Source organism: Acinonyx jubatus, chromosome B4, assembly GCF_027475565.1.
Source record: "Acinonyx jubatus isolate Ajub_Pintada_27869175 chromosome B4, VMU_Ajub_asm_v1.0, whole genome shotgun sequence".
Lineage (NCBI taxonomy): Eukaryota > Metazoa > Chordata > Mammalia > Carnivora > Felidae > Acinonyx > Acinonyx jubatus.
The window spans coordinates 134863038-134890169 of NC_069387.1; the positions used below are offsets into that span (position 1 = coordinate 134863038).

Here is a 27132-nt window from a genome sequence, read left to right on the forward strand (position 1 = left end):
AAGCAGGGACGTGGTCTGTGCACGGGGGGATTGGGGTCTCACAGGATCACAGAAACGGAGCCATGAGGGCTGAGACCCTGGGGGTTACTAAGTCTAGACCCTCGTGAGGTGGACAGTGAGAAACGGAGGGGACCCACTGCACCTAGCGTCACACTGGGGCCAAGAAGAGCCAGGTAGGGCCCGGCTGGCAGCCCCGGGATCAGCTGCCTCCACCTGGGCCTCCTTGGCTCCCGGGGTCCCTGCGTCCTCAGCTCGTGCTTGAACCCTGTGGGCTGGCCCTGGGGTGACGCCTAATGCACCACGCGGGCTGGACGACGGCCGACGTGTTGTCGCAAAGCTCTCGGCGCTGAGGACGGAGCCTGCAGCCCCTCTACTCGGCTCCCACCTGCCAGGAGCACCCACACCTGGACCGTGGAAACATGCCCCACCCCGCCCAGGCGTGACAGCGAGGGGACACGTACCTTCCAGCAGGGGTCCTCATTGGCTGGCACAGGGAAGAAGGGCGGAGAACATGTTAGTGGGCATTGGAGGAGCGCCGATCAGGACTGGAGGCCACGAGGCCCAGTAGGGGCGGGGGGTTCTCACCCGGGACATGACGGGAGCATCACTGGACCCGGGACACCCGGGTCTCACCTGGGACGTGACGGGAGCATCACTGGACCCGGGACACCTGGGTCTCACCTGGGACGTGACGGGAGCATCACTGGACCCAGGACACCCGGGTCTCACCCGGGACACTTGGGTCTCACCCGGGGCATGATGGGAGCACCACTGGACCTGGGACACCCGGGTCTCACCTGGGACACTTGAGTCTCACCCGAGGCATGACGGGAGCACCACTGGACCCGGGACACCCGGGTCTCACCTGGGACACTTGAGTCTCACCCGGGGCATGATGGGAGCATCACTGGACCCGGGACACCCGGGTCTCACCCGGGACACTTGGGTCTCACCCGGGGCATCATGGGAGCACCACTGGACCCGGGACACCCGGGTCTCGCCTGGGACGTGATGGGAGCATCACTGGACCCGGGACACCCGGGTCTCACCCGGGACACTTGGGTCTCACCCGGGGCATCATGGGAGCACCACTGGACCCGGGACACCCGGGTCTCACCTGGGACACTTGAATCTCACCCGGGGCATGATGGGAGCATCACTGGACCCAGGACACCCGGGTCTCGCCTGGGACGTGATGGGAGCATCATTAGACCCGGGACACCCGGGTCTCACCCGGGACACTTGTGTCTCACCCGGGGCATGATGGGAGCATCACTGGACCTGGGACACCTGGCTCTCACCAGGGACATGACAGGGGCATCACTGAATCTGGAACACCTGGGTCTCACTCGGGGCATGATGGGAGTATCACTGGACCCGGGACACCCGGCTCTCACCCGAGACACTTGGATCTCACCCAGGGCATGATGGGAACACCACTGGACCCGGGACACTTGGGTCTCACCCGGGGCATGATGGGAGCACCACTGGACCCGGGACACCCGGGTCTCACCTGGGACACTTGAGTCTCACCCGGGGCATGACGGGAGCATCACTGGACCCGGGACACCCGGGTCTCGCCTGGGACGTGATGGGAGCATCACTGGACCCGGGACACCCGGGTCTCACCCGGGGCATGATGGGAGCACCACTGGACCCGGGACACGACGGGAGGACCACTGGACCCAGGACACCTGGGTCTCACCCAGGGAGTGACAGGAATAAGGGTCTCTGCCCCGGTCATGGCCAGGACCCACCGTGGGACAGGCAGGGAGCTGCCCAGGGGAGGGACACATCATTCAGGGAACCTCTCAAGGTGATTTATTTTCAACTGTTTTTTCCCCCCCATAACCACCCACCCTCCTTCCAGTAAGCGATGCCAAACCACACATTTAATGATCACAAAAAGTGGTTTTCCTCTTAGTTTCTGGGTCAGGGCTGTCCGCACATAACGCCATCCAGGGGGAAGCTCAGCTTCGGTGTGTACGGGACAGTTTACAAACCGCAGTCACATCCGGCCCTTACGTCGTCACCCAGCTCAGAGTCCAGGCACCGCCACCCGCCCTCCTCCTCCCTACAGACGACGACAGGGCGAAGGGGGCCGGGGCGTGGCGCTGGAACGCACCATCCGCCGGAAACAACTGTCTGGGCCGCGGACGGGCCAGCCCAGCCCCACGGAGGCCAGGAGCGGAGGGCCACCAAAGCCACCAGAGCCACCAAAGCCGACCTGGCCCCCGGCCCCACAGCGGCCGCGGCAGGAGAAGCCACGCCCCGCAGGCACTTACCTCTTGCTGTGAGGAACAGGGGGCTGTTGAGATAGTTGGATGCCAGCCGTTTCCTCTGCAGGGGACACAAAACAAAAGAAAAACCGTCTCGCGGGGAGCTCTCCTCAGTGACCCTGCCCCTGCCCAGGGCGTACCCGGGACAGACTCCCCACCCAGGGCTCCGGAGGCAGAAACGGGGATGGACAGTGGGGCTGCAGGGCAGGGGAGGGGCGGGCTGGCGTCAGCAAGGGCTCTGCCCTGTGGCAGGTGTGGAACCCATGCCCGCTCCCCGCCGATACGTCCGCCTCACTCAGGAGGGACGAGTGGGGGACCCCGAATCGGGGCCAACCAGTAACAAGCAGCCACCAGGTTCCCCGTCCGTCTGCCTCCTGCACCTTGTCAGCTGGCTCTGGGGTCAGGTGGGGAGACGAGGGCGTGAGGGACTCGCTCCCCAAACCTCACTTCTTGGCACGGGGCCCAGGAACCCTCGGTACAGGGTCGTCCCCGGGCACCCAACATCGTGGAGACGCGGAGGCTTCCGGTACGTTCCGAACGGTGGCTTCAGCCACAGGCCGAGAACACACGACCACGACCGACTTTGCACCCGCCTCCCCCGTCGCGGTGGGGCTGTGCTCAGAGCCAAGGGCGAGGCCCCCGTGGCAGGGCCGCTCGTGGAGCCACAGCACAGATGTGTCCAGGGCTCAAGGGTCACGGCTGGGAGGCGGCTCCTGATTCCTTAATCAGGTCATCTCTGGCCCTGGCCACAGACTGGGGACACTGGGGTGTGGCTTCGCGCACAGAGCGGGGGACGGTTTCATCAGTGAGCACGGCAAAGGGAACGGGGCCCTTTGGTCCGGACAGCGGTCAGCACCTCCTTGCGTGGAGGTCAAGGAACAGCTCAGTGACATCCTTCCAAAAGGGCGCAGTGCTCGGGACACCACGGACCTGCTCGGGACATCATGGGCGGGGCGGGGGGGGGGTCCCTCCGCAGGTGCAGAGGGCGGGTCCCTCACCTCGGTCTCCAGGAGGCCGCTGTAGGCGGGATTGGCTGTGCTTCTTCTCTTCCGCTCTTGGCGCTTGCTCTGGATTTCTGGAAAGACACAGACACAGCACTTACTGGATCCTTCCTGTCCCGGGAACGCTGAACGCTTCCGCTGCAAGCCCTGGGCGGCCCCGTCCCCTCCTGCCCCGCATCCGCGCCCCAGAGTGGCCCCGGCACGGCTCCCTCTGGGGCGGACAGAGGTGCCGGCTTCCGGCTGGAGGGTGAAAGGTACCCACCGACAGTGCTGGTCCCCCGGGTGCCATCCCCCAGCCTGGGGCCGCCTCTCTCACGAACCCTGAGATCATAACCCGGGCCGAGGTCGGACGCTGAACCGACCGAGCCCCCCCAGGCGCCCCCAGGAGGGCTACTTACAAAAACCGTAGTAACAGTCACGAGTCTATCAGCAAAGCACCGTTAACGCAGCCCTCACACCCGTTCTGCCAAGTTGTGCGGGCAGCCACCGAGGCAGGGGGAGCCGGGAGGCTCTCCCTCTCTCTGTGCTCACAACCTCCGGCACTTGGGACACACGTCCCAGAAGGGACTGCCGCCCCCCCGCCGGCTGTCACCCCACGGCGCAGGCCGGTCCCAGCCCAGCCTGCCGCCGTGCGGGGTCCTTACCTTCCAAGTGCTCCGTTGTGACCAGGCCAAGAGCTACCATGAAGGCGATTTTCTAAGAGAGGGAAACGGAGAGGCGTTACCACCACCTTCCACGTCTTTCCAGTCATTCGACAAATTCGACAGGAGCACCTACTCATGGGGCTGGCTGATCTGTCTCGGGTCTCCTTCGTTGCTACCTACGGTCCCCTCTCTGTCCCAGGACCCCATCCAGGATCTCCCGTTGCACTCGGTTGCCGTGCCTCCTTAGCTCCTCTGGGCTGGGCCGGATTTCTCTGCTTTTCTTTGTTTCTGATGGGGACAGTTCTGAGCTTGGGCTGGTCAGGTGTTTCAAAGGATGCCCCTCAGTTAGGATTCGCCTGATGGTTTTCTCATGGTTAGACTGGGCTATGGGCCTGGGGGAGGAGGACCACAGAGGGGACGTGTCCCGCCAACCCATCGTATCCAGGGCACGTGTTATCAACGTGACTCAGCACTGTGACGTTGCCCTTGACCACCCGGCTGAGGCATCGGTCGGCCTTCTCCACTGAAAATCCCTCTTTCCCCGTCCACACTGTCCTCATTGGCAGGAAGTGGCTGGTCACCACTCACACTTAAGAAGCAGGGAATTGTGCTCCCCGGTGGCCTTTTTTGGCCACGTAGACAAAAAAAATTTGTACGTAGTAGAATTTAGCAGTATTTTCTTTTTCAGCGTTTCGGTTTTTGAATCTTAGCTACAGACTCTGAGGTTGTAAACCAAGTTGCTTATGTTTTATTTCAGTATTTGTAATTTCACTGCTTAGTTTATTTTATTATGATTTTTTAAGTTTATTTATTTTGAGAGAGAGAGAGAGCAGGGGAGGAGCAGGGGGTGGGGAGAGAGACTCCCAAGCAGGCTCCACCTGTCAGTGGAGAGCCAGCCCAACACGGGGCTTGAACTCACGAACGCTGAGATCATGACTTGAACCGAGATTAAGAGTCAAGACGCTTAACCGACTGAGCCACCCAGATGCCCCTATGATTTTTTCATTTTTTTTAATCTTCATTTATTTTTGAGAGAGAGAGAGACAGAGTGCGAGCGGGGGAGGGACAGAGAGAGAGGGGGACACAGAATCCGAAGCAGGCTCCGGGCTCCGAGCTGTCGGCACAGAGCCCCACGCGGGGCCTGAACCCACGAACCGTGAGGTCATGACCTGAGCCGAAGACGGAGGCTTAACCGACTGAGCCACCCAGGCGCCCCTATGACTTTTTAAAAGGAGGCTCCCCACCCAACGTGGGGCTTGAACTCACAACCCCGAGATCAAGAGTCACACGCTCTACCGACGGAGGCAGCCAGGCCCCCCTCACTGTTTACATGCAGGTTTATGAGCCGTTGGGAACGTATCCTGGCGTGAAATGCGGATTCCTTTCAGTCCACATGGCTACTACTCACTTGTTCCAACACCATTTATTGAAACTTCCATCTTTCCACTTTTCACTGGTTTGAGGAGCCACTTGAATCATACGCTAAAGGATCACTCGTATCCGTGGTCTCTTTCTGGGCCCCCTGTTCTGTTCCTACCTGTTCGGGAGCTCCCGTGGCACCGTGTCCCTACCTTGGCTTTACAGAACTCTGGCAGGATTAGGATCCTTTTCTCTGTGTTCTTCCTGTTCAGGGCTCTCCGGTCCTTCCTGCTTGTTTTTTCCAGGTGAAATTTACAAACCATGAAGGAGCCGGAGGGAGCCCCTTGGCAGCTTTTCTGGGATGATGTCAAGACGATAAATTAATGTAGGGCGGGGCGCCTGGGTGGCTCAGTCGGTTAAGCATCCGACTTCGGCTCAGGTCATGATCTCGCGGTCCGTGAGTTCGAGCCCCGTGTCGGGCTCTGTGCTGACAGCTCAGAGCCCGGAGCCTGTTTCAGATTCTGTGTCTCCCTCTCTCTCTGACCCTCCCCCAGGCACACTCTGTCTCTCTCTCTCTCCCTCTAAAAAATAAACATTAAAAAAAATTTTTAAAATTAACGTAGGGCATAATGACAACTTTGTGATACGCAATCTTCCCCCCAAAACTGTGGTGTGCCTCTCTCTCTGTTCCTCTTCTGCCTTCGGGGGTTTAAACTGACCCTCCAGCGGGGTTTGACTGTTGTCAGCGTGTCTGTCCCTAGATATTTAATCTTTTTGTTGCTACTGTAAATACGGTTATCTGTAAGGCTTCTAACAGGCTGCTCTGTGTTTCTGTTGACGATTATCGATGTTTTGCGTTAATACTAAACCCCGCTGCCTCTACAACTTCTGTCTGCAGATTTGTTTTCTTATCATCGATTCTCTTGGGTTTTCCAAATCATTCCAAATAGTGACTGTTTACGCTTCCATTTTTTTTACTTCTGTGCTGCTAAAACCAGTTTTCCCCCTCCATCTGTCAGCTTTACGTGATATTCTTTGATTCACTGAAAGTCTCGGCTACGACGGAGACTCCCCCGGAGCTCATTCTGCCTCCCACCTTCTCTCACGGCCCCCCCCACCCCCGACGCTACGGAGATGAAGCATTTGTACGCGATCGGAGAAGGTCCTACTTCAGTTCTGACCTGACATCCTTACCCTTTTCGTTTCACCCCGCGGCTGAGTTTTGGAGCCGCCCGCCCGACGGCTGGTGCCAGAGGGGCCCCGGTCTCCTCTGGGCCGGTGGGCGTCGAGCCACGCCCACGGAACAGCATCTCCCGAGTTTTTAGCAGATTTAAAACCTATCTGGAGGGGGGGCGCCTGGGAGTGGGAGGGGGGGCTCGGTCGGTGAAGCGACCGACTCTTGACTTCGGCTCAGCACGATCTCACGGTTCGTGGGATCGAGCCCCGCGTCGGGCTCCGCGCTGACAACACAGAGCCTGTTTCAGATCCTCTGTCTCCCTCTCTCCGCCCCGCTCTCGCTCTCTCAAAAATAAATACACATTAAAAAAATAATAAAACCTTCCACGCGGATGGAGGCTTCCAGTTTGAAGGCCAGCTTGGCGGGACATAAAACCCTAGGCTCTGTCTCTCCTCAGGATCTTGTTGCGAACTCATGAACCATGAGATCATGCCCTGAGCCGAAATCAAGAGTCGGACACTCAGCAGACTGAGACCCCGAGGCGCCCCCGTCCAGTAAGACTCTTAATTTCCACCAATCACCATGTTCTTTATCACCAAGATTTCCAAACGGGTTTTACATTCACCTGATCTCGCTTTAACTTTCATGACATCGTTTGCCCCGTTATTTCTTATTTATTCCAAAAAGGGGCTGTTATTCCCTTTTTTAAAACACAAACTTGCCCGAGTACCCCCTAAACAAACTCGTGTGCAAGTCGTGGCTAGACGGTGCCACAAAACGAAGTCCATCTTGAGGAAATTCACGTTCCACGCGTGGACTCTGTCATACTCCGCGTGGACCGCGTCACGTGTTCCAGAATTCTGTCCAGACTCATCTTGGGCACAGCTCCTCCTTCCTGTTCTGTGTTTCCGTTTTTGTCTGCCTCCCTCCTGCTCGCCCCTCTCCCCCTCCCTCCCCCCCTCCCTCCCCCTCCTGCTCGCCCCTCCCTCCCCTCCATCCCTCCCTCTCCCTCCCTCCCCCTCCCCCTCCTGCTCGCCCCTCCCTCCCCTCCATCCCTCCCTCTCCCTCCCTCCCCCTCCACCTCCTGCTCGCCCCTCCCTCCCCATCCATCCCTCCCCCTCCTGCTTGCCCCTCTCCCCCTCCCTTTCCCTCCCCCTCCATCCCTCCACCTCCTGCTTGCCCCTCTCTCCCCCTCCCTCCCTCCCTCCCCCCCTCCCTCCCCTTCCCTCCACCTCCAGCTCGCCTCTCCTTCCCCGTCCATCCCTCCCCCTCCCTCCACCTCCTGCTCGCCCCCTCCCTCCCCCTCCATCCCCTCCCCCTCCCTCCACCTCCTGCTCGCCCCTCCCTCCCCCTCCATCCCTCCTCCTTCCTCCACCTCCTGCTCGCCCCTCCCTCCCCCTCCATCCCTCCCCCTCCCTCCACCTCCTACTCGCCCCTCCCTCCCCCTCCATCCCTCTCCCTCCCTCCCTCTCCCTCCCCCCCTCCCTCCACCTCCTGCTCGCCCCTCCCTCCCCCTCCATCCCTCCCCCTTCCTCCACCTCCTGCTCTCCCCCTCCCTCCCTCTCCTGCTTGCCCCTCTCCCCCTCCCTTTCCCTCCCCCTCCATCCCTCCACCTCCCGCTCTCCCCTCTCCCGCTCCCTCCCCCTCCCCAGGTGCGGCTGTGGCCTCAGGCTCAGGTTGGCTCCTTTCCTTCTTGAAGAGCTTCACCCGATTCCGGCATTCCGGACCTGCAGCCCGGTGGCCCTAGGGTCCTGCTCACTGCTTGGGCATCTGGGACCCAGCACAGCAGCCTCTCTGTGGTCTCTTCCTGTCACCGGCTAGTCCCCAGGACCTGGCCTTTATTGCCCACCTGCTCGTACCCACAAACGTCTTACATTTTTCCTGAAGCTCTCCCTTCCGGCTTAGCTCTTAAACTCAGGCAAACGACACCCGAAACCGGCCCTCAGGTGATGGCGACTGTCCCGTCAAGACCCGGCCCAGACCTCCAGGCCGTGACAGCCAAGCCCCCACCTCGTGCCTCCGCAGGTGGACCACGGAGTGACGCTGGAATGACGGGCAATCGCCTGAGCCTCAATATGATACCGAAACCTCCCCCCGGAGGAGCCTCAGCCGCGTTTACAGGACACGCACTGGGTGCACTGGCAGCTTTCGTCAAGGCGCCCTGTCTCCCTACGATGACAAGCCTTCCCTGTCTACTCATCCTGACCCTAAACCAAAGGCACCACCCCCCCCACCCCGGGCAGTCAGTGTCCAGAGCTATTCCAAAGCTGACTTTGTGTGTGCCAACTCCGCCTGGCGCGCCTGTGACTCCCCACGAAACGAACTCGCGTTGGTCCCGTGACGTTCCTACACTTTTTCTGCCGTTGTTGTGGGTCTGCCGCAGGGGGCTACCTCCAAGTCGGAACCCCGAGCCGCCCCAGATCGGTTTCAAGAAGCGGGAGTGCCTTGGTTATTTCTGAAGTTTAGAAAGATCCTTCTAGCTACTGGGAGGACAGACACGGAGGAACCCGTCCAGGGGCAGGAACGGGGGCCGTGGTGACCCGGACGGCGTGGGCATCTGTGCGCACGGGTCCCGCCCAGGGAGGTGGCCGCAGTCAGGGCTCGTGTGGGGCTGGGGCCCCTGCAGTCCTCGTGCTGCTCTGACGGCGGCCAGTCTCAGTCAGGTGCTGCCCGAGGCCAGGATGATGGGCGGCACAGGCAAGGCCACAGCTGTGTCCTAAAGGTGGCCGTGGGCCTCGAGATAGGGCCGAGGGGAGAGAGCCTTGGAGTCATTCCGGGTGCCGGTAAACTCGGCGTTCCCTTCCCTTCAGCGGGGCTCCGGGCTGCAGGCACCCTGGGCTCGCTCGTGCAGCCCCGGGAGCCTCCATTGCCACCAGCCACCCAGGACGCCAGCCCACTCCTCCGGCGAAGCTTCTGGGGCAGGGGCCGCCCTGGCCTCGGGAGCTCTTGACTCGGGCTCTTGGTGAACCGGCTCAAAGGGCGCCACAGAGCCCCGCATCGGCCGCGCACAACCGCTCCCAGACCCCGTGTTATAAAAAAGAAAGTTTAATAAGGATTTTTACGCCGGGACGTGTTGTAATTGCCAGTTCTATTTAAGTCATTACACGTATTTACGCTAATTATGTAGTTAAATGTAATTATACTAATTGTATAAACGCACAATAACCGGGTGAGATATACTTTGAGGGAACACAGAGAATCCGCCCGGAAAACCTCCAGGAAGGCTGCGGGTCCCCGTGGGAAGACACAGGGGCGCAGGCAGAGGCCGGCCCGGGGCTCACCGCGCACGCAGCAGGTGCGCAAACGTCACGGAGGGACGGAACGGAGAGCCTCCTGAGACAAATCGGGCCCGGGGCCCGCAGAGGACACCCGGTTATCTCAGCCTCAGTGAATGGTCGACTCTGAATCGAAGCTACTCCCAAAAAGCCAATGGGCTTTCTGGACACGCCAAAGGACAATAATGAAGTCACTCTCCCGCTCAAGGATATTCCATGGCTCCCCAATGCCCAAGGAATGAAGTTGCACCACGGCAGCCAGCATGCAGGCCCCCCAGGGTCAGGCTCCAACGTCTCTCCGACCCTGGGTTTAGGGTTTTCTCACGCACACGTGCCACCTGAGGTCCAAGCAGACCCGCTGGCTTTCCTGGGCCTGCTAAATGCCTTCTCACAGCCACGAGATTGTGCAAGCCGGGTTGCCACGAGATTGTGGTCGTGCCGGGAGGAGTGAGTTCCCCCGGGGCCAGGGCTCCAACTGCCCCATCTCCACATCCCTACCCTCAGCACGGAGCCTGGCACGGAGCAAACTCTAAGACATGTCCGAAGAGTAAGTGAATGAACGGAAGAAAGGCTGACTTCTTTTGATAACGACAGCCCGTTGGTTTAAAAGAATCGTAAGGGCTCAGGAAATGACAGATGTCGGCAAGGATGCGGAGGAGGCACCGTTGGTGGGAACGCACGCTGGTGCAGCCGCTCTGGAAAACAGTATGGGGGGGTCCTCAAAAAACTGAAAACGGAATTACCCTACGACCCAGCAATAGCGCTACTGGGAATTTACCCAAAGGACACAAAAGTGCTGATTCGAAGGGGCACATGCACCCCAATGTTTACAGCAGTATTATCAACAACAGCAGAGTATGGGAAGGGCCCCGAGTGTCCATCGACGGACGACTGGATAAAGATGATGTGGTGTAGACGATGTGGTATATACACATACACCGTGGAATACTACTCAGCGATGGAAAAGAATGAAATCTTACCATTTGCAATGACGTGGGTGGAACTGGACGGTATTACGCTAAGTGAAGTAAGTCAGGCAGAGAAAGACAGATGTCATCTGAGAAACTTACAGATGACCATGGGAGAAGGGAAGGAAAAATAAGATAAAAACAGAGAGGGAGGCAAACCATAAGAGACTCTCAGATACAGAGAACAAACAGGGCTGATGCGGGTAGGGGGTCGGGGGGAGGAGGAGGGGAAAATGGGCGGTGGGCATTGAGGAGGGCACTTGCTGGGGTGAGCACCGCGTAGTGTAAGTGACGCATCGCGGGAATCTCCCCCCAAAACCAAGAGCACACTGTGCACACTGCATGTTAGCCAACTTGACAATAAATTATTTAAAGAACAACAACAACAAAAAAAGAATCACAAGTTGCTGTAGGAGCCCAGAGGGATCTCTTCTGCCCAGTGAGGTGAGGTGGTCAGGGAAGGCTGCTTGGAGGAGAGGATGTCTGAAGTGAATCTCATCGGACAAACAAATAGGGGAGAAAAGGGGGGTCAGGTGAGGGTAGCCGCATGGAAAAAGGCCCAAAGGGTTGACTTTGGCCCAGGATGGCCGAGGACAGAAGCAGTAACACAAGAACGGTCACCTGCTGTCCCTGAAAGTTAACAAAGAATGACCTTGAATTAGCTGCTGGCCTCTTCCACTCCCTGGTGCAGGTGGCTCTGTGTTAGCCACGGAGAAGGATGCCATTCGTCCCTCCTCCTTCAGGTGGGGGTGGGGGAGGAGGCACTCACGTGCAATTTCTGGAAAGTTCTACAGGAACTTCGGGGAGACATCTGCCTCTCCAGCGCCAGCCTTGGCTGCAGCTGGCTTCTGAGGCATTCGGGGTCTCGCTCTGCCCACCGGAGGGCCGTGCGTGTGCGCCGCCCGGAGCAGCCCCATCCCCTGGACTGAGCAGACCCCGACCCGCGGGATCTTCCCAAGGACGCTGCCAGCAACGCTCACCACCCGCATTACAGACAGAGACACAGACGGGACCTGCCCCCGGTCACACTTCTAGAAAGCTGGCGGCAGGAAATGCAAAGCCAGGCGCCTGCTTCTAGAATCTGTGCGAACGTCCGCCCCACAGCGCCACTCCGCGAGCCCATCTGCGAGACGCAAGGCCGAGGCCCAACCCCAGGGAGCTTCTGTTGTCCCTGCCTCCTGCACCGCGCCCTGCCCGACCCCGGCCACCTACCTCGGGGTTCTCCTGGCTCGGGGGCCGGTCTTCCTTCTTCTTTTTGGTGGCCTGAGCTCCCTGAGATGGCTCCTCCGTGGGCGGCCGTGGCTCCGCCGTGCTCTCGGGCTGTGTCTGCACTTGAGGCTGGATGATGATGACCTGGAAGTGGCGGGGGAGGGGGGAGGGGTGAGGGGGGGAGAACTGGGGAGGGAGAGGGGCCTTGGAAGGCGGGATCACAGCGGACCGAGGAGGCTCTCGGGCCCAGGGGGCGCCTGCCCCCAGGGTGTGCGCCTCCAGCCCGCCCTTCACACCGGGAGGAGGGTCTGCGCGAGGCTGGGCCTGGTTTAGGAACCAGAAGGGCCTGGGTTCAGGCCTCCGCTGGCATGTCGCAGCTGTGTGGCCTCGGGGCGGTCACTTTGCTTCTCTGAGCCTCAGCTTCCTCGCAATAAACACCCACCTCCAGGGAGGCGGTGGAGACCCGGGCAGCAGAGACTCAGGAAAGGTTGGTTTCTTTACCCCTACCTCAAACGCAGGTAAACGGAGGCCAGGAGGGCTCAGATTTGCCGCCTGAGGTCATCAGGGGTCTATCTGTCTGCAGGGCCCAGCCTGCCCACTCCCCAGCATGCCCCTGGGCCCCCGGGCCACTGTGTCTGAGGCTCTCCCATCTGGCCTCAGCGGGGTGGGGGCGAGAAGGGGGAGGTAGACTCCAGACCCAGCTCAGTATCTCCCAGAGCGGCCCCACTCCAGCCAGCTTCCATCAGGGTTCAGGGTAACCGTGTGGTTTGATCGAAGGGTCTGGGGCTGAAAAGTCAGAAAGGGATTCGTGCAGCCCAGCCTCTCCCTCCCTCCATCTGTGGCTCAACTATTTTATTAATTGTTTTGGGCAGGGAATTGGCAAAGGATCGCTATCTTGCACGGATCCGAGGGAAGGAAATCACCAGGAGCAGCCAGCCAGGGTCTGACCCAAGCCAGGAAGAACCTGAACTTGTATGTCTCCCCCTGAGAACATGACTGTCTCGTGAATTTGGAGCTCCTGAGCACGAAGAGAAAACGCATTCTGTTTTTCGGCTGGCTCGAGGAGAGGTTCTTTGTTCTCCTTTGTATCACAATTTTAAAACCCCAGAATTCTCGGGATGGGAAAAAAAAAAAAGGTCCCTCTTTATATTCGTGGGAAGAAAAACGTTAAGATCCCCAGTAGAAAACAGGGCAAAAAATATCCTCAAGCGAGTCACGTTGAAGGAGACAGGATTCTTGAAAAGTATAGAGGAAACATTCGAGCTTCCTAATAACCAAAGGAATTCAACTTTGAACAGCGAGCATCTGTTCGCACCGATTAAACAGCAAACAGTGTTTAAAGCGGCAACACGGAATGCTGCTGAGGTTGCAGTGAAAAGGGCACTCATCCCACAAACGCCTGCTGAGCTCCCCCCTCGTGACCGGCCGTGGTCCTGAGGGCCACGTCTCCCCCACCTGACCATGGCTTGTCCTAACCGAGGATCCCCCGGGCTACCGTCCGCGGGTGGCAGGGCCCAGAATGACAATACTCCCAGAAATACACCGTGTGCAACCACGTACAGGAGCAGGAAAGCCGGCCGCCAGCTCCCAGGCTGGGAATTAGGAGGGACGCTGGCCATCGGCAAGACAGGGGCCTTGTGGCAGATCCCGAACTGGGGACAGAGGACAAGGGGCCACCGAGAAGAAGGGGTGCCTTTCACGCAGCCCCAGAGGCCTCGAGCCGCACAAGCACCAAGGAGTTCGGAGAGGGACACAGAGAGGATCTGAGTTTCGGTTTTCAATCTTGCCAAGACATCACGGGTTTTCCTTCCGGGCACCTGGCGTCCCCGAAGGTCCTCGGCTACCCAACGACACTGGCCAGAGACCCATCGTCACCAGCTCCGGCCTCCTCCGGGCACAGACCTCACTGCCCAGTTAATGACTCCCGTGAATGAAGTCGCTCATTCGCTGCCCAATCATCGTTTTTCCACCGATACGGATGCATTCGGCCACGCGTTTCGGCCACACACCCGCCCGTCCGTGCCGCCCCATTCACGTGTGGAGCCGTTCCCCTTCGTGCCTCGTTCCCACCACCATCCCTTCCGCCACCGACTCCCTCCCTCCCTCGCTGGGTCGTTCCTTCGTGCCCCAGGCGCTCGAGCACTGACCCCTCTCCTGACGGCTCATTCGCGCCTCTGTTCACGCCAGCTTGGTTCACCGGGCCCTCGGGTGGTCACTCCAGCAGCCACCCGCCCACTCTGTCCGGGCCTCCCGCGCCTGCGGGCACAACACACCCACCTTCTTGTCGGCACTGATGAGGAGGGGCTGGACCATGACGCTGTCGCTGACCACAGACACGGCGGTGCTGGGGGCGATGGCGGTGGCATTGCTGGGGGCGGTGGAGATGATGGCGTAGGCCACCCCGGCGCCGCTCAGGGGGGAGGTGATGGCCGAGGACTCGGCGAGGGCCTGGGACTGGCTGCTGGGCGTTGGCACATGGCTCACGGTGTTGTTGGCGGTGGGGAGGGCCGGGCTGGGGTTCTTGACGCTGACCACGGTGGCCTTCTGGAACGTGGGGGGCTGCTTGGGGGGCCGGTCCCGGCCTGGGGTGACGGGGAGGCTGTCTGGAATCAGAGTCTTTGGCCTAACCTGGGGAGGGAGGGAAGGACAGTCGCACGGTGGGGCAGACACACAGGCAGGCGGGGTGACGACAGACGCGGAGGAGGGGCGGGCCCCGAACACAGCCGGGACTCGGGAAGGGAGGAGCCCGGGCACGGACGCGGCCGGGCTCAGAGGCCTCCCGGGTGAGAGGCGAGGGGACAGCAGTGGAGAGGCCGCGGGGCCCAGCTCCGGACCCAAGCCCCTTCCGGCTCAACCCAAAACGGTGACGAGCAGGAGGGCGATGGGAAAGCTGCACGTGGGCCAGTCGGGTGCCCTCTGGCTCCAGCCGCAAAGCCGTGAGCTCTCCCGGAAGACAGAAGTCCACACGGCGCTGTCATTGTGGGGGGGGGGGGGGGGACTGGGAGGGGCCACCGGGGGCTCCCGGCCCCGCTCAGTCTGCTTCGTGATCGGGGTGGGGGCTGCCACCGTGTCCCCTGCGGAAGCCACCGGGCCGGGAGCCACATCGCGCTCTGCGAGGCCCACGCACGTGGAGTGAAAGCAGGTGCAGGCAGCCACGACGTGGTTCCGGCCAGCACTCTGGACGGCTCGTCCGGGGTCAGCCCTGCCCCTCTGGGACCCGTGTGGTGCCGGACACGCGCCTCATCCGTGCGCTGGGGGTGGGGAGAAGGCACAACGTGTGCATCCTGTCAGCTGTCGCCAGCTCCCCTGCTTTCCTGCGACCAGAAACGAGCCTCACGCCAACCCCGTGACATCTGCCCTAGGGCCACCTTCTTAGGGACAAGGAGGCGGAAGAGGGCCTGCCTTGTCTTACCTTACTGGCCCCGCCCCCCCCCCGTGACCGCGTTGTGAAGCAGGTACGTTGGCCTATCCTACAGATGAGCAAATGGAGGCCTGGAGAGGAAGGGGCTTCCCCAGGGAGAAGAACAAGGCTCCAGCCGTCGTTAGGGCAGAGGGACGTGCACGCGGGACCTCCACGAGCCTGCCAGGTGTTGGCGTGGGCTGGCGGCGGGCTGGGTTGGCTCCACCCATGCCCTCGTGGAGGGAGGGGTTCGGGGTGGCTCCCACAGGGCTCCGGGACCTTGAGCAGGTCACCTCGGTGCGGCGTGCCCCTCAGTCAAGCTGGCGTCTCTTCCACCTGCTCCTCGCCAGGGCCCGCCAGGGAGCTGGCCTCCCTTCTAGTGCCCTGCCCTTCCCCCGCCGCTGGGCCCTCCTGCCATGGGGGGACTCCCCTAGGCGCGTGATCCTGTCCTGCTGCATCCTTGGCACACGGGGTCAGGATCAGAGCCCGGCACAAACACCGATTCTGAACGTGAGAACCTCGGGAAGTTTCCTTCTTCTGGTCCTCGCCCGCCTTGGGCCAGCCTGGGGACCCGCCGTCCTCTTGGGATGGGGGGTGGACCGGGTGGGCGGGGGACCTCCCAGCTGCGATGTCTGTTCAGGTCAAGTGAGGCCGTTCTGGGCCGCCGGTTCCTCCCAGGTCACTCCGAGTTTGGTCCACACTGGCCAGCTCACACCACATAATCCCAACTCCGGACGGGGGCGAGCCGTGCCCAGGCTGCAGGGGCTGGGCCTCCAAGCCCGAGAACACGGATGCGGGGGACCCCAGAGCTCATGACTTGCGGGAGTCGTCCTCCCCTCTGGGGCCAGCAGCCCTGACGGGCCACCGGGCACACAACACTCGCTCAACACGGCCGAGCACCGGTGAACCACTAGCCTGCACCTGCTCCGTACCAGGACGCCTCTGTGCCGTCCGATTCATCCCCCCGGCCACCAAGGAGCCACCTGCACCAGCCCCTCTGCAGCACAGGAGATTCGGTCCAGGAGGGTCGAGAGGCCAGGCGACTTGTCCAAAGTGCGGAGCCCAGGCACAGACTAGCCGAGCACCTCGCTGCCTCCCCGAATGAATCATCTTGGGCAGAGTTTCTCGCGCTGCTTTAACTGTGACCGAAACGCCTGTGACCTCGCGACCCGGTCCTGACACAAGGGATTCGAGAAACAATGCCTTTGGTGCATCTTGCTACGTTCTGTCCTATTCTAGTCCAGCCTCGTTGATTCCGTGAAAACAGAAAAAGTCCTGGTCACGACCCACTAAAAGGATTCTGCAATTCCTCACTGTCGACACTGGGTCTACTCGGAACGTCCGTCTCCTCCTCTCACAGGCAGGAGAGGCAGGGGAGGGAAGGGACGGGAGCACGTCCTCGGCGCCAGAGGGGCTGGGGACAGACAGACAGACTCTCCGGGGCCCACCTGCGAGCTGCTTACCTGAGGTAGCACGGCCGCTCCTTGTCCCGCCAACCTCTGCAAGGAGCTGACCTGAGGACCCGTGACAGGCACTGCAGTGATGGTTCCCAAAGCCTGCAAGACAGGAGGGGGCGCTGAGCCAGGACCACGGGGACACGGCGCTGAGACCACGAGGCCCACCCGGCGGGTGCGTGGCTCCTGCCGGGCTGGCCGAGCAGGGGGCATCAAACCCCGCCCTTCCCTTCCTTCATCAGGAGTTTACGATCACCGAGGTAACTTGGTCATGTAAGAAATTCTGGAAACTAGGAGTGCCTGGGTGGCTCAGTCGGTTAAATGTCCGACTTCGGCTCAGGTCACGATCTCGCGGTTCGTGAGTTCAAGCCCCGCATCAGGCTCTGTGCTGACGGCTCGGAGCCTGGAGCCTGGAGCCTGGTTCACATTCTGTGTCTCCCTCTCTCTCTGACCCTCCCCCGTTCATGCTCTGTCTCTCTCTCTCTCAAAAATAAATAAACGTTAAAAAAAAATTAAAAAAAAAAAAAAAAGAAAAGAAATTCTGGAAACTAGAGCGAGAGAAAGGACGGCATCATCCAGAAAATAATTAGCCCTGAGGCACCTCAGCTTTTTCTCTTTTTTAATGTTACTTATTTATTTTGAGAGAGAGAGAGAGAGAGAGGGAGGGGCAGAGAGAGAGCTAGAGAGAGAGAGAAAATCCCAAACAGGCTCCCAGCTGTCAGCACATAGCCCGACACGGGGCTCGACCCCACGACCCTGGGATCATGACCCGAGCTGAAATTAAGTGTCAGACGCTTAATCGTCTGCAACACCCAGGTGCCTTGACTTCTTATTTATTTATTTATTTATTTATTTATTTATTATCTACTTATTTTCGGGGGGAGCAAGTGAGCATGGGGCAGAGAGGGGGAGAGAGAGAGAGAAGAAGGCTGGAGCTCACCCAATGTGAGGCCCCAACTTATTTATTTATTTTGGGGGCGGGGGACGCAAGTGCGTGAGGGGCAAAGAGAAAAGGAGAGAGAGAGAGAGAGAGAGAGAGAGAGAATCCCACAGCGGGGGCAGAGAGGGAGAGAAAGGGAGGGAGAGAGAAGCAGGTCTCACCCGAAGCAGGGCTCGTGCTCACCCGACTGGGGGCTGGAACTCATGGACCTGAGCCAAAGTCTGAGGTTTAACCGACCGAGCCACCCACACACCCCCCAACTTGCTTTTTTAAAAGTAAGGTTTTTCACATGGATACCTGTACACTAAAAACCAAGAAAAATGAACTTGAATCCATACGTGGCGTAATATTTTAAAAACCACAGCAAAATGAAGCAGAGCCTAAATGTAAAGCCTAGAAATACAAAGCATCTAGAAAAAAAAAGCAGGAGAAAATCTTTGGGACCCTCGGGTAAGCAAAGAGTCATACGTTTAACACCAAAAGCATGATCCATATGAGAATGAATTAGTAAACTGGGCTACAAAAAGAATTTAAAAACTCCTGAAGCTTACCTGTGAAGAGAGTAGAAAGCCCCAGACTGGGAAAAACACACTTAAAAGTTGGCTGATAAAAGACTGGTGTCCAGACTTCGACTAACTCTTGAGGGGCGCCTGGGTGGCTCGGTCAGTTGAGCGTCTGACTTCAGCTCAGGTCATGATCTCATGGTTCGTGGCTTCGAGCCCCGTGTCGGGCTCTGTGCTAACAGATCAGACCCTGGAGCTGCTTCGGATTCTGTGTCTCCCTCCCTCCCTCTCTCTCTCTCTCCCTCCCCCCTCCCCGGCTCACTCTGTCTCTCAAAAATAAACAAACATCAAAAAAACCCAAAAAACTCTTGAAACACGCTAATCAGAAAACATGATGAAGACAATGAACACAAGATCCGAACGGATACTTCACTAAAGACGCATGGACGGCAAACGAGCCCCCAAGAAGATGCTGGACAGCGTCAGTCATTCGGGAAGTGCTCACTAAAGCCCCAATGAGGCACTCTTCCCGCCTCCTCGGGGACGGACCAGATCGGGACGTGGTGGTGACAGACAGCAGCTGACCCACGGCTCCTGGGAACGTAAGAGGGCACAGTAACCCCAGAAAACAGTCTGCCCGTTTCTCAAAAAGTTAAACACACATTTACTGCTATGGACTGAATGTGCGTGTCCCCCCAAAATCACATGTTGGGAGTCCAGGCTCTCGATGTGGGGGTGTCAGGAGGTGGGGACTTTGGGAAGTGTTCAGTCAGGAGGGTGGAGCCTTATGAACTCGGTGGGATTAGCGTCGTGTAAAAAGAGCCCCAGAGAGACCGCTAGCCCCTTACCCCACGCGAGGTCTCAGCGAGAAGAGGGCACCCGAACACAGAGGCGCCCCGATCTGGGACTTCCAGACGTCCCGTTTGGGAACGGCCTAAATGCCACCAGACCCGCAGCTGAACAACCTGTGCTCTCTGCACCCAACGGGGCATTGCTCGGCGATCAAAAGGAATGAGCAACTCTTACACGCGGCCGGGACGAACCTCCAAACGTTGGCTGAATGAGGGAGCCGGGCGCCCCCGCCAAAAAGGAAAGGAGGACGTGTCGTACGATGCCATTTATGTAAGATTCCAGAAAGAGCAAACCAATCTCCAAAACGAAGAAGCAGGTCAGATCACGTGGAGATGGGGGGATGGGAGGAAGGGATTACAAAACGCACCGGGAAACGTTTCCAGGTTGTGGGCGGGGGATGTGTTCGCCGTCCCGATTCTGGTGCTGGTTTCATCTGTCCCCAAATGACACAGCGGAGGGTCTCAGGCCCCACAAGCCCCAGCGCAGCTTCTCCTGATGGAGGGCCGGCTCCTCCCTCCTCTGGAATAGGTCACCTGCCCCAAGTGGGTTCAGGTCGTCCAAGCCGGCTGCCCGCCTCTCGGTGGGGAGCCACACCCTGCACATTTAACCAGAAATCCACCGTGGACATTGGCCGGAACAGGGCTGGACGCACAACACAGCCAGCATGAAAAACATGCGGTCTCTTCTCGGGGATGCGTCTCAACCCGTAATGCCGTCTCAGGTCTCTGGCCAGAACAGCTTGGGGAGCAGTGCTAAAATAACGCCCCAGGCGCCCCCCAACGCGCACATTTTAAGAGTCTGCCCTGCCTTCTGCAAAGGGATGAGTGTGGAAGGTTCTGCCCTCCCCGGCCCAGCCCTGCTGGCGATCCGCACCACCTGTGGGGCCTGCCTCCAGCCGGATACGCACCCCCCACCCCGACCACCCCCGTCCGCCCCGCTCCGGCCCAGGCGTGCACAGGTGGAGGCAGGCACGGTGCCCATCTGATTAGCAAGCTTTCGGGTGATTCTGCCAACCTGGGGACCACAAGCCAAGAGGAAACCGCCCTGTCCCTCTAGCACGTTCTGCATCAGAGACCCCCACGGGCACCTGGTGTCATCAGTGAGCGAAGCTGTGTGGCCCCCTGGGAGCAGGGATTCCTGCACAGACGGGAGCCGACCGGAAGATCCTGAGGCCGCACAACTTCTGGGCAAATGCACGCCCAGCACCTACAGGAGCCAGGGAACAAGGGGCCAGCCTACTTCCCCTGGGAATCCCCTTCTGGCTAAGACGCCCCCAGACAAGCCCCCGGATGCCACCAGCTCGCAGAACGAACAGCATTCACCCCCTGACTCCACCAGCTAAAACCCTGCCTGACTGCAGCCCAGCCCCACGGCGGCCGCTGCCTGGGGCTCGCTCGGGGTGCCTGACCAGGCTTTAAGGAGCACCTCGCAGGGTGTCGGGGTCCCTCTGTGCCGGGGCATCGAGAGGAGACCCAGAGACGGGACCACTCCCGGGTCCCTCCACCTCGCGCTTCTGGGAACGCTGGGTCGCCTCCCAGGACACCAAAATCACCTGCCACGAGCGTCCATTCCCCGTCTGCGCGGGGCAGGCTTCCGGGCACCCTGCAAGCCTCATCTGTTTGCTCCTTTTCTAAGTTCCGCCCCCAGAGTGCGTTCTTCCATGTCCTTATGAAGCTTTAATTAACAAGCTGAAAAGACATTTTATCTGGCAGGGGCTGACCTTTCTGCTCCGCGTCAGAATTTATCGGTACCAGCAGAAACAATCATCTCAGCGGCTATGTCACGAGCACTGGATAGTTTATAGCCACACTTTCGTCAGGATAAATGAGCTCTTTAGGACTACATTTACAGCTCTAAGCATCTTAATAGGAAAAAAAAGGGCCATAAAAGTCAAAGATAACTTCACATTTGTCCTGCATCGGCGGAGTCCCTGGGGCAGCCCGGCTCTGACAGCAGCTGCGTGGGGCCCCCCAGCTCTCGGGGCCCAGTCCCCTCATCTGCCACAGGAACAGAGCCTGCTGCACGGGGCGCGGGCGGGTCGGAGGCAGCGGGCGCCGTGGGGCCGGCTCGCACGGTGAGCGCTGGGCAAAGGGGGAGGGTCGGAGCCGGCCAGCCTGCCGGGAACGGGGGAGGGACGGGACTCGTGGCATCAGCCTGACCAGGTACCCGCGCCGGAGTGGCCCCTGTCTTGTTGGGCAAACCTGGGCACCCCCTGACTCTCAGATGGGGTGTACGGACTTGCCTCTCCCTGCCCCCAAAATCAGAGTAAAATACCCTGGTGCCCAGCAGCGCGAGGAAGAAGAAAAGAAAACCAGACCCACCACCTCTCGGGCTTCCCGCCTGTGTTCCCATCCACCGTGTTTCCTTCTGTGCCCAAGTGCAGACACCAGAGCCTGCTGGGTTTTCAGTAAACCCCCAGCCAGGGCGAGCCACGGGACCAGGCCACGGGGCCACGCCCCTGCCGGGTGGAGGTGCTTTCATCCCGACTTGCTGCTCGTGCACTGTGGTGGCCAAGGTTCTTCCCCGTCGTGGCCTCCCTAGACCTCCGGGCACTGCCAGACACCCCCGCCCACGGTGACCCCCTTCTCTCCCTCATTCGTTCAGCAAACGTCCCGGAGCACCCACGGGGTATCTGGCTGGCAACGGGGTCCGTGAGCCTCACCGCGGCTGCTCCCACCCCAGCCTCTGACCCGAGGGACCAGAACCGGTCTCTGCTCCCCCGCGGGGCGGGACAGGAGGGCCCCTCAGGCAAGGCGGGGCGGGGCAGGGCTGAAGCCCCTCTCCGTGTGGAGTCCAGCCCAGGTCCTGGCCGGAGCGGGTGTCTGACAGATGTCGTTAAACCAGGAGGGCCTCGGGGAGCAGCCGAGGCATGGGGGGGCTCTTTCTGCACGCCTGCACGCACGGCCACCAGGGTCCACCATCAGATGGGCCTGCCCTCTGCCACCTGCACAGGCGGCAGGCCACGGCCAGCTTCACCCCTGCCTGAGCCCGCTCTCCACACCCACGCAGACCGTGACCTCTGGGCGCTGACCCCAGACCTCACAGGGCTGTCCTCTCGGCGGAACCCAGGGGGTCCTGAGGTGGCCCCATCCAGGTCACGTGGGTAGACGTGTTCCCGAAGCAACCCAGCCGTGAGCACTGGCCAACCTCTAGGACCGGACAGAACGACTCCCATGCAGGACCTCGAGCCAGGGCCTGCCCTGACCCGCCAGCTTCCGGCCTGTCTGACCCCGAAGGTCAGCCCCTGACGCTCAACGATGGGAAGAGTGACCGTCATACCTCCCACCGCATCCGGGGACCGTCCTCGGGCAGGCGTGTGCCTGCGCCTTCCACACGGCCCACCAGCAAGGGCCTTGCACGCGGACAGCAGGAAGGGACCCCAGCGGCCACCAGAACTGGCGGAGAGGGCAATCACGGGAAGGCTCCATCAGCGTGCAGGGCCTCGGTGGCCGTCTGCCTCTCCTGCCCAGGCTGTGGCCCCCGGGACAGGCCGCGAGTCAGTGGGACCCAGTCGTCCAGACCCTCCCCTTTCCTCTCCCTTGGTGCAGGGGGCAGGCATGGGGTCACAGTGAGCCCCTCCCCCGGGTCACGTTAGGGACAGGATGGACAGGGAGGAGGACGGAGATCCAGTGTGAGCCCTGGCTGGTGTGTGTGTGGGGGGGGGCGGGGGGGGTGTTGTGTACCCGTGGCGTGGTGAGTGGCCAGAGTGGAAGGTGGCCCTTAAGGACCTTGGAATTCATACAGGAGCAGCGGCCTCACAGAAGGAGGCCGCATCATACAGAGACAAATGTTTCTGTAAGTGCACCCCTGTCCCTCCCTTACTTGACCGTACGTGTTCCATATGAGGTGACAGGCCCAGAGGGGGCGGTCTTGCTGGGCCCCGGGACAGTGGGTGGCAGAGCCGCGACCTGCCCTCCGCCCTCGGTGGCGGGGCTCCGGCCAGCACTGTGGACACAGGAGCCGGGTTGCCCCGGAGGAACCCGCCTCTCCCCGCAACTTCCACTAACCTTGCCTGGGAGGGTGCCGTCCGGCAGGGGACGCGGGGTGCCAAGCGCAGCTTTGAGGACAGCAGGGAAGCGTGCGGCCCCGCTTCTCGGGCCTCTCCAGTGGCTGGGACGGGACTTGCTGCCCAGAACCGGGGCTCCCACATCCCACACCGCTCCTGGCTCCCGCCTCCCCCCGAGCTGGGTGACGACAGTGGGGCAGCAGCCCCGGGCACCCCAGGACCACCCAGCAGCCCCAGGGAAGGTGGCCTCGGTTTGCATCCCTCCACTCGAGCCGCGCGGCTGTGTGGCTTCTGGAGCTCTGAGGTCCCTTGCCTTCTCAGAGGCTGGCTGGGACGCGGGCCAAACGCAAGTGAGCGCCAACACCAGTAAGCGCCGATAAACAGTACTCTAACACAAGCACCACTTTGGCTGTCGTGCGAAACCAGCTTGTGGCTCGCAGGTGAACCCTGGCTGCCGGAGACGGGCCCTGGGCTCACTCCGCGTGCGGCCAGCGTGCTCCCGCTCAGCCCGGCCACCACCGCCCACCCGGCCCGGGGCCCCCACGCCGGCTCCCGCTAACCCGAGCCCGTCCACGCAGGGCCACCGGGGGCCACTGGAGGTTCGTGCGAAAGCCCAGGGAAACACGCACCTGCTTTTGCTCCCGCCGCCGTGTCCCGGACACAAAGCCTGTGTCCACCACGCCCGTGTCCCTACCGGGGGGGGGGGGGCTCGGCCGACCGGCAGACACATTCATTCCCATCGCCGGGAATGGGACAAGCGTCCCTCCCACCTGGCCCAGAGCTGCTGGCGCCTGGGTCCTTCCAGTGGCTCCTCCCGTCACGAATGTGCGTCAAGGACCAAGGCGGCATCGAGACAAGGAAGAGAGGGAGAGGCCGGCGTGGGGACGACGGCCACGGGGTTGCCCGACAGAGTGAACACAGGCAGGACCAGGTCCGCGGCTCCCCTTCTGGACACAACCCCCAGGGCCACACGTGCCCACGTGCCCACGTGCCCGGGACACATGTGTTGCACAACAGCACCTGCCTCGGGGAAAAGGGACTGTCCCATCGGCAGGGGACGGACCCACCACAATGTCCCCCCGACGGGGGACGTTCTCTGGCTCCCGGCAGCCAGAGCCACAAGCCGGATGTAGACGCGTCACCGCAGAGACAGGCCCTTGGTGAAACCCACGAGCGGTACCCGCCACCCGCTACGTTCACGTAGAGTAAGCACCACGGGACGGCCTGGTTTGCTGACGCTGAGTAAACGTGCAAAACCGACTCACGATCGTGGGTGCCCCTGGCGGTGGGGGGAGAGGGGGACGGCGAGGGGGAGTCCGGAGGGCACCTGCTTCTTCTGCGCATCTTACTTCTTCAAAAGACGATCAGCGCAAATGTGACGAAGTGCCCACTGATTCCTTCGGGCAGAGAGCACATGCAGGCTTATCACAGCACCCTTGCGTACTTGTAATTAAAAACTAAGCGTAAAAGAAGGCAGAAAGGGCTCTGCAGAGGGGAAGGGGGGAGGCATCCTGGAGGAGTGGTGTCCGAGCCGGGCCCTGAGAGATGCACCGGAATTGATCAAGGGGGCAGCCAGGTAAGTGCGTGGTAAATAGGAGGGATGGGGAGGGGCGAGGGCACCAGGAGCTCGGAGCACTGGGGGCCAAACCACAAAGCCAAAGGTGGGTACGGTGAAGTAGAGAGCCAGGTAGGGCCTTGAATGCCACACCCAAGAGCTTGGCCATGCCCTGTGGGAGATGGGGAGTCGTCAGCCACTGTAGGCTCTTGGATGGTGTAGCAGGGCAGGGAGGGGGCTTCTGTGTGGAGGCCAGATCTGAGGCCGGGGGGTAAGGTGTCGACTGTAAGCCAGGGAGCCCTCTGGGGCAAGCAGGAAGTGGGTTCTGGCCTCCTCTGACACGACGGATTGCTGGCTGGCTGCTTCCCGAGGGGGCGGGGCTTCTGAGCATCCCACGGTGGCGCCCAGCCCAGGACCGGCCTTGTTCTAAGGCTCTTCTTGCCCACGGGCACACCCACACCTGCCAGCCCTGCCCTGGGCGTCCTGTTCTCCCCCGGGGGCTGGCAGGTGGTCCCCACTGAGAGCAGCTCCCGGGAGAGGGGGGCACGTCCAAGGGGACTCTCAGGAGACTGTGGCACTGGGGCTTTAACACAAGAACCGTCTCCCGAAACCGGCTTCTCCAAGCACCACAGCGTTTGCAACGCAAACCCATTTCCCGAGTGCACAGCGGGGGAAACGGCACGGCCCCCCGCACAGGCGGCTCCTGCCCAGCCAGGTCCCGGTGACCCTGACCGAGTGGGCCAGCTGAGGCAGGCTGCCCGGGGCCACTTAACCAATGCAGAGGTCCTTCCAGGGGAGGCCGCTCGTAATCAGCAAGCCCCAGAGAACACAGGCGGCTTCTCTGCGCTGACATTTAACCCCCCCCACCCCACCCCCCGCCCCAGCAGCCCCAGCGTCGCCAAGTGCTTTCATTAACTTGAAAGGGTGTAATTTTATGCTATTTAGTAGGAAACACACGCTCTAAATGGCCTGGTGGACTGAAGATGGGGGGCTGTGCCCTTTCTGCAGTTGGGGGGGTAGTGGAGAGGGGCGTCCGGGAGAGCAGCTAAAGCAGCCGTATCACATCAACAAAACTGGGGAAAAAGTGCCATTTCTGAGACGGCACTGGACTACGGAGGGCAGAAGCCAGCTGGCACCCCTGCCCGGCCCTCCAGGTACCCCTGTCCCCAGGGATGGTGGCCCCTGGCTAGAAGGCCCGAGAGCAGGCTGCCTCCCGCACTCTGCAGGGGTCCTCTCAAGGAGGGGCCGGGCCACAGCGAAGATGCTGTGGCCGGAGCCCCCCGCCTGCCGGGAAGGCCGCCGGCTTGTCTCCGAGGCTGCCCGGGCAGGGGCCCGAGGCCAGAGGAAAACACGGCAGGGGTGGTACCTGCCTGTCCCCAGGCCTTGCTCCCCACCGGCCACCTGTCACCCTCACCTCGGGGCCCCTGCTGTCTGGGACTTGAAGTATCTGTGTCTGCCCCTTGGCGGGAGGCCCGGAGCAGCTCTCTGGGCCCTCGGATGTGGAGGCGGCCCCGCCAGGTCCGCGTCTTCAAACAAATCACAACGGCCGAGCCGTGCGATCCACGGGAGGGCTTCTCCCGGCTCTCCCCACCGACCCGCGGACCTTGGGAAGATAAATCTAATTTCCACGTGTGGTCGGTGGCCGCGCACTCCTCCTGGCCTCGGCCTCATCATCTTGCCACCTCCGATGCCCCGGAATCCGATTTGCCCCGGAATCTAATTTAGGGGACGCACATCTGCACGGAGCCCCGGGAAGCCCGCTGACGGAGCGCCTCCGCCGAGCCTCCCGTGGGCAGTGACCCAGACACTCTCGGCTTCCGAAAGGGGGCCCGCCCTGCGTGAAACGGAGACACGATTTACTCACAGTGAAAGGCGCAGAGCTCAGCCCAAGTAACCACCACCCAGACGAAGATACAGAACCTTCCAGCAACTCGGCGGGGGGCTCCTGAGCACCCCTCAGGGGAGGGCCGGGCATCCCCACAAGGGTTCTAGCTGGGGGAGCAGCGTACCGTGCGGACAGATGTAAGCAAGTCAAGGTTCCCACCCGGGCTGTGAGGGTACAGGCTCTCAGCAGGTGCGGGGCCGGGACGTGAACTCAGATCTGAAGGTGCCAGCCGGTGAGCGGGCCCCCCCACTCGGCCTCCACTCGGCCAGCACAGACGGAGGCGGATGGGAGGTTCCTGCCAGCAGGGGAGGGCGTGGGAGCATTGGTCGTCGTTGATAAAGCACCTCTGTGTCTAGCTGGTCGCCACCGTTCTGGAAGACGAGTACCAGGACTCCGCTGGATGTGTGGATGTTCAAAACGTAGGGAGAGGAAGTGACCTGCCCCAGGCGGTGGCCTGAGGGAGACGGCTGGGAGGGGACCTGGGGGGCACCCTGGGAGGGGACCCTTCTCTTCCCACCACCCTGCCCTACCCCTCCCTCTCTTCCTCCTGACTCTGTCCTGCAGGATGAGACCTGGTCATGGGGAGGAAGGGAGGACACACAGAGAGGGGCTCAGGGTCCCCCGA

At 61.0% G+C, this 27132-nt stretch overlaps 1 protein-coding gene across 2 annotated transcripts in view; it reads right to left on the reverse strand.

Annotated features, from left to right (window-relative positions):
• PHF21B (PHD finger protein 21B) overlaps window positions 1-27132 on the reverse strand; it is a 91626-nt gene that overhangs the window by 6306 nt on the left and 58188 nt on the right. For both annotated transcript variants that reach the window (XM_027070493.2, XM_027070495.2), the window contains exons 3-9: window positions 16776-16868; window positions 14190-14540; window positions 11916-12056; window positions 3925-3976; window positions 3278-3354; window positions 2286-2340; window positions 462-484 (exon numbers count right to left, since the gene is read on the reverse strand). In XM_027070493.2, the coding sequence (XP_026926294.1) occupies window positions 462-484; window positions 2286-2340; window positions 3278-3354; window positions 3925-3976; window positions 11916-12056; window positions 14190-14540; window positions 16776-16868 (792 nt within the window). The remainder of the gene's footprint in view (window positions 1-461; window positions 485-2285; window positions 2341-3277; window positions 3355-3924; window positions 3977-11915; window positions 12057-14189; window positions 14541-16775; window positions 16869-27132) is intronic.